The sequence below is a fragment of the Cephus cinctus genome, unplaced genomic scaffold (genome assembly GCF_000341935.2).
Source record: "Cephus cinctus unplaced genomic scaffold, Ccin1 Ccin1_scaffold0062, whole genome shotgun sequence".
NCBI classification, from domain to species: Eukaryota; Metazoa; Arthropoda; class Insecta; order Hymenoptera; family Cephidae; genus Cephus; species Cephus cinctus.
In genome coordinates, this window is record NW_014332805.1 from 54,549 (window position 1) to 62,140 (window position 7,592).

General features: G+C 40.1%; 1 protein-coding gene across 1 annotated transcript in view; it reads right to left on the reverse strand.

The window, feature by feature from the left end:
* The window catches only part of LOC107268637 (neprilysin-4), a gene marked incomplete at its 5' end in the record, with an annotated part of 50,962 nt that overhangs the window by 37,361 nt on the left and 6,009 nt on the right, over window positions 1-7,592 (reverse strand). Inside the window, 3 exon segments of the mRNA XM_015741627.2 lie at window positions 3,061-3,240; window positions 3,700-3,902; window positions 6,956-7,213. Of these exon segments, the coding sequence (XP_015597113.1) occupies window positions 3,061-3,240; window positions 3,700-3,902; window positions 6,956-7,213 (641 nt within the window).

Consider the following 7,592-nt stretch of genomic DNA (forward strand, 5'->3'; position numbering starts at 1 on the left):
CCCCCCAAGGAGGTCGGGGTGTCTTTGGAAGATCTCCCCCACAAAAAAAAAAAAACGGTTAGATAAGAATTCCAATGCTGTCACATCACAAGTTCGTCGTTTTTTTTTTAAACATTAGCTTGCTATTGTGAACGCCCTTTGATTTTTCGTGTCTCCAAAGTATTCCTTAGCCAAAAGTATATACAGGGTGTCCTAAAATTACCTGACCAACGGGGTATGGCGGTGTTTGGGAGGCACCACTGATCACGAAAATGACCTTCCTTTTGTCCGGAAGCTCTTAGTTTTTAAATGGGAGCAGGCCAAAGTTGACCAATCAGAGCGAGGCGTCACGAGAAACGTAGGCACCTACGAACTCTGAGTTTTCTTCCCTCGCTTTTGTTTCTCGGTGGCTTGTTTCTGGTTTCCAATAGGCATGTCTTCGGCTGACGTCATCCTGCCCGAAGCCACCGAGAAACAAAAAGAGGGAAGAAAACTCAGAGTTCGTAAGTGAAAACGTTTCTCTTGACGCCTCGTTCTGATTGGTCAACTTTGACCGTCTCCCATTTAAAAACTATGACCTTCCGGACAAAAGGAAGGTCATTTTCGTGATCAGTGGTGCCTCCCAAACACCGCCATACCCCGTTGGTCAGGTAATTTTAGGACACCCTGTATATACTTTTGGCTAAGGAATACTTTGGAGACACGAAAAATCAAAGGGCGTTCACAATAGCAAGCTAATGTTTAAAAAAAAAACGACGAACTTGTGATGTGACAGCATTGGAATTCTTATCTAACCGTTTTTTTTTTTTTTTGGGGGAGATCTTCCAAAGACACCCCGACCTCCTAGGTCATTTTCGTGATCAGTGGTGCCTCCCGAACACCGCCATACCCCGTTGGTCAGGTAATTTTGGGAAACCCTGTATATATTGTAACGTGGCGTCAGGACGACACATTACAAAAGCCCCGCACCTCCGCGCGCTGCCGACAGCACGGCAGTACCACCGACCTCTATCTCCAAGGAGTTCGTAGGTCCGTGGTTCGGGAGGAGGGAACGGGGGAAAGTAGTGGACACGCGCTGCCGACACGCTGCCGACTCGCTGCACGGCCGTGCCTCCGGCCACCATCTCCAAAGAGTTCGTTGATTCGTGGTTCGGGAGGAGGGAACGGGGGAAAGTAGTGGACCGGCGGCGGAGGCACGGGGCCCTTTTTGGGTTGAGAACCCGCATGTAAGGGGTGCTCAACCGCCGGGACGCACTGCCAGTACCCCAGGAACTTTGACTAGCTACGGTTTGCGGGTCCGAGGAGAGGGCGCCGGAGAGGAGAATGTTTTGATTTTTGACCTACCGCGGAGAGCGGTAGGTAGGAGAAGAAGAGTGTGTCACGGGGAGTCCATGTGTAAGGACTCGGGTGTCCGGTGGACCGCGAGAAAATGAGTTCTTCTTCCGTGCTCGGGCGATAGCGGATATATCGGATAATCGCGGATTGCGATTATCGAGACTTCTCGCAGAGAACCATGGCTCCCGGTTATTTTTTGTATAGTATAGTGCTGGTGTGTGGCCAAGTGTGTTAAACTCCGAGTTTTTGGTGGACACCCTCGTACAGCCGGGATGTGGCACCACGGGGATAGGCGGACGGGACACGGCCACCACAATTTGGATTTTGGTTAAGGGACGGATGGGACAGCCAGTTCTCGGTAAGTACCGCGAGAACGGTCTTATTTAGAGAATATCTTGCGCGAGAGGATAGCCGAGTGGGAGTGGTGCGGACACACGGATGCCCTAGATGGCTACCGACGTCGGAGGGCACACTCCCGAGGAAGAAAACGCTCGTCTCCAACGAGACCTGCGAAGATCGCGAATCGCGCCGCGAGGGGATTCGCGGTTCGGTAGATACACCGAGGTAGGGACAGGTCTTGGGCAGGCTACACACCACGACTCGGAATAGTCGTGAGCCGCCGTTGGGGAACACACTGTTCGCTACGGGATTTGTATTGTAAAATCCGCCGTTTATTTAATGGTAATAAACGAAACGGTATTCTACTCGCTGTCTAATCATTTTGGGCGCCTATCCGCTGACTCTGAAATTCTCTGTCGTCGCCCGCATGTTCCTCTCTACCAGTTTCAGTGCGCTGAGGCTGAGCCGCCGGGAAATGTGAAAAACGGCCGTGGTGAGGGATGGAGGTGCGGGGAAGCCGCACCTGGCGCCCAACAATTAGATTTTGGATCTTTTTTTCGATTTCAGCACGTTGTGAGCAGCCACAGATCATTTGTAGACGACGCTGATGGACACATTTGTCACAATATATAATACGTGACTCCTCGACTTTCTTACCTGAGCCCAGCATCACATATGTGTATCAGTTTGTAAAATTGCTTATTTCACTTATTTAGAATATTATAAATATATCCTACAAAAATTAATGACAATTGCTATCATATTAAAATAATAAAACATCTGGGCTGTGGTGGTGGATTTTCCTCCGAGACTCTATTAGTAAACGGGTTAAGGTATTACTACGGACCGAAAAGGTATATGCATCGGGTACGGTCTCACAGTGGATGTAGTAGTGTATACTTATATACACCGACGCTCTCTTGTCAGCCGTCGTACGAGAGATTTCGTAATAAATATCGACTTCTTTCATGTCTATCAATAAATCCTATGGGTAAAAAGTTCTTACTAAAAATCTAAAAAATTCCTAATTTTTTCCTTTGCCACATACTAGCTTTTCATCGAAATTACGCGGACGAGTTAAATGCAATTAAAAAAAAACCATGCACGTTTTATTGGCCAGGTATGGGTAATACGTGTTACGAGTCCTGACTTTAACTCGGAAATATTCGGAAATGGATGAGTGAATCGTGTTAAAAATTTGTAGAGAGATGTACTGTTATACAAATTAGACGTAAACCAAATTTCAGCTCGATTACGCGGTTTTGAGTTTACCGTAGTAATACCTTAAGTGTTTCGTTTGCAATTTTCAGTAAGTATCGAAACGTGTACGCACACCGTCTTGTTTCAATTGCAATGATACTTTCACATGCTTCTGATTAACAATGAAATAAAAACAAATAAACTTACTTTTGCTAATTTTGTTTCAAATTCAATGAGTTCATCAGCGTGGATCGTAGCGTTTTCAGTCGGAGCACCAAGAAGGGTTGCAATTTTAATCAGGTAATTTTTGTAAGCTTCAAGGTAGATGAAATTTGATGGTTGAAGAAAATAATCTCGGGTTGGTAACCCAAGGGATGTTTGATCAAACTGCCAAAACATTTGATCAAATTCAATTATCAAGATTTGTGTGGTTCTGTCATTAAAATTTAATAACGAATGTCGAAATGTTTCATATAATAAAAATATCGGAATTCTTTATTTTCAAATTATATTGTGAAAAGCGTTAGTATTGAAAAATAGTGCAAATATTTATTACAGATATTTTATTACATAAAAAATGGAGCGTCGTTACTATGCAACATCTTATTTTTCTTTTCGAAGCACAAAATCACTTGTGTCAATATGTATATCCTTTATGTAGGGAAAAGGTATCTAAGACGACATACATTTTCCGATGTTATTCCCTATGCCGTCTCCGACACTGTTCCCCTAGAGTACGATATATAATAACAGTATATGATATTGATCAAAGATTTAATTAACAAGTTATTTTTGATAGCCTACGTAAACGAAAAAAGGCTCTCAAATTTTGAAAAAAAAACATGCCTGGATGACATATTGGTCGCTGTTCTTGATGTCAGGTCCTACCCATTCCGAAATAAGAATGTCGTTGTTATAAAGTCGAAGTTGGGCAGCAAGAAGGAGCCAATCGAACTTCTCTGAATTCCAATTAGGTCGTAAAATTGGCCAACCGCCCAATTCTTCGAGGAGTTCAACCAATGGTTTCTCCATACGTTGCTCCAAGACCTCTAGGCCGCAGTATCAAAATTAGAATAGTGTTGATTAATATTAGTACTAGATTTCACGTTATTATTAAATCAGTAAATATTATTTGACTAGTTGATAGTCCATAAATTACCCTTCTAAAGTTTCTTATATAGTTCTGGTATTTCAGAATTAATGAACCTTATAGCGTGATGTTAAACTTTGAAGAATTGGGATATGCTAAGATGAAAATGAAAAATGAATATGCGCACGTTACCCTTATGACTCATTCAGTCTCAACCGCAAGTTATTGATAACTCAGTTCAGTTAGCAAGTAATTCTGTTTCCCCCAAAAAACACTTATGTGTAACAAACTACGCCAAGTACAGGAGTGCTGTAAATTCCTCTAATAAAAAATATTGAAATCATATTATTGAAGCCGATTACGTAAGTCACTACATGTTTGCCTATTATATGATCTAGCACTGGCCCATCATTTTAATTGTATTTTCAAAATTTCCTATAACGTTTTCGCTGCTCTTTTACATTACTACTGTTTCCCGTAGTTGATTATGATTTAATGGTCATTTAATAATTAATAAAACTTTAGGTGATTCTTTATCGAGTAGTATTTAGCGGGTCCGCGCATTTCTTGATATAATTTACGTTCATTATGCTAGTCGTCAAACTCAAATCCAGTGTCAACTTTTTATATAGGGCATATTAACAATAACTCGTCAAAAATAGTCACGGTAAAAGCTTAATAACAAACATAAAATTTTAGAATACCATTAGTACGTTCAAATAAGTATTTTGGAATTTCTGGCACGAACCCGCCAAGTAGTACTCGATAAGGAATCACCTAAAGTTTTATAAATCATTAAATGACCATTAAATCATAATCAACTATGGGTAACAGTAATAATGTAAAAGAGCAGCGAAAACGTTATGGGAAATTTTGAAAATACAATTAAAATGATGGACCAGTGCTAGATCATATAATAGGCAAACATGTAGTGACTTACGTAATCGGCTTCAATAATATGATTTCAATATTTTTTATTAGAGGAATTTACAGCACTCCTGTACTTGGCGTAGTTTGTTACACATAAGTGTTTTTTGGGGGAAACAGAATTACTTGCTAACTGAACTGAGTTATCAATAACTTGCGGTTGATTCAATAATATGATGTCAATACTTTTTATTAGAGGAATTCACAGCACTCCTGTACTTGGCGTAATTTTTCACACGTAAGTGTTTTTTGGGGGATATCACAAGTTTTCGTTGCTCAACGGGATATCAAAGCTTTAAGTACTGAAATCAAATGATATATACAAATGTTTAAAGAAAATGTAATCTTGAATGCATATAAGCGTCGTTAATGGTGTCTAGCTTGTTGAAGCCGTGAGGTAAACGTAAGAGAGGAGAGTGTGCTAGATTACTTACATACCTTAGACCGTGCGAACAACAGAGAGGATACTATATTTTGAGCGAAGCGCCAAAGCGTCGCTCGTTGCACACTTATCTGGACACCCTGGACTTCCACATCCGACACCTAGATACAAGAAACTACGGAGCGGAACATCTGGATACCCTGAACTTCTACGTCTGACACCTAGATACAGGAACCTACGGTGAGGAACACCTGGACATCCTATATCTCTAAAAACTGTCACTGAAAATACGAGAAACTATGTCGAAGCACACATATATGTACACCCATGCACACGTGCTCCACATGAATGCTATTAAAGGCTTAATAATTCTATACTATTGTGAAAGCAGCCTTATATTAACTGGAAATTCATTGTGAACGGTAGATTCACGTACAAAGTGCATCTGATTGTGTTGTGTATTAGTAAATTACCAGCACCATCCAGAGTACAAAGAAGGCAAAGCAGTCAGCGCCATCTGTCGTTTGAAAAAGTAGATGGACGTGCGAAGACGACGATGACGACGACGACGACGACGGAACTGAAATAAAATCATCTCGCTCGCCATCTCAAAACGCCCTAATCTCGGGCACTAATCGTGTTGAACTTGGTAGCAATCAATTCAGAACCCTCAATTTCTATAGTGAATGTGTTAATAACTCTTTCTGAAATATAGCGTTTCGTGAGATATTTCGTTCCAAACACTGGTATAATAAGAGTTTACTCGGATAAAGAGTCTCTGCGAGACTCGACCGAGTCCCTTGATCTAAGTATTATTTACTGTAATTATAAAAATCATTAAAAGTGGATCCTTTATGTATTCAGACAAATGGTGGTCCTTTTGCTGATATTAACTTAGAGAAAATTAAAAATTCAAAAAACAACATATGCCTTATTATTGAATAAATATAGACGGCATTCAGGCCACGTCTCTCTATTATGTGGAATAATTGTTAATTCACTAAACTGCAGTTATACAATGTGATCAATAGAAACTGTGAAACAGAGTTACTTACTAGGCGAACACGATTGAGACTGATCGCAGGACAAAAATTAAAATTACGTTCACTAATTCAAAGTTCTTCGAAGTTTAACATCGTGACATAAAGCTTATTAAGTATGGGAAACCCTGTATATTAATTAATTGAGACTATAATTTTGTTAAAAATTTTAAACAAACTGATGTACAAATTTTTTGGGAATATTTAGGCAGAGTTTTCATAAGATTTTATATTGATCATAACTGAATTGAAATAAAGCATCATAAAACATAAATCACATTTGGTTTCAGTCAGAATTGTTTATAAATAATTCAACGAGTGTAAATATGTGGCCTTTTGTGAAGAAGAAAAGAATAAGTATTTGGAAAAGAATTGGAAGAATCGGATTGACCATCTTGCAAGGACACATTCTCCGTATTTCACAAACATAACTTTTGGAAAAGGACCGAAAAGTATAGATAAAAACGCTGTTAACATGGAATAATTGAATACAGAAACTGTAACCCATTTTCATTCAAAAGAGTTATCAGTTAATCCAAGATTTATGTAATGTAATCATATAGTTCATGTGTTTAATATTCCATAATTTTGTTGATTAATTAAAACAATTGCTTTATTATCTTTTCTATATATAACTCTCTTTCGAATATCATTGAGACTCACCGTAGTTCATGCAACTCTTGAAAAGATGTTTTGCTTTAACGGTAGCATCATCTGGATTAGCCTTTGCAGACTGAAGTATCGGTTCCTCTAGGAGTTCTTTCAGAACGGAATCTAGAGATTCCCGGAGCATTTCGAAAGTGTCATATCCGGCCTTATCCTTGGGTATAGGATTACGTTTAGCCCAGTTGCCGCATGCGTATTGATAAAAATCCTGGCACGGGTCCGCAGTACGATCCATGTACTTTAGCATTACCTTAGCTGAACAAATTATTGCTTGATTTATTACATTCAATAAATTTTTTACATATATTTTATCAATAATCACCATTATCATCATAAAAGTACATTTTATATGTGTACTGTGTGACGTGATTTTTCGAATCACGGTCCCAAGGCGGCTCCGGTTACCGATATAGATAACGTTCTCGATTTCTGGTTCCCTTCGGGTCGCCACCCTGCTCAGAAGCTACGCTCTCGGGTTGATTCGTATAGTTATGTCAAGGCTCTCGTAAGATTTCGTTATTGTTTAGTTGAGGTCGAGGTGCTCGAATCTGCTGTGGGGAGATAGTCTCGACGAACCGAGTTGCCCGGCAGAGGAGAGTACCCGACGGAGACGTCTCCACGGACCGGCTTCGGG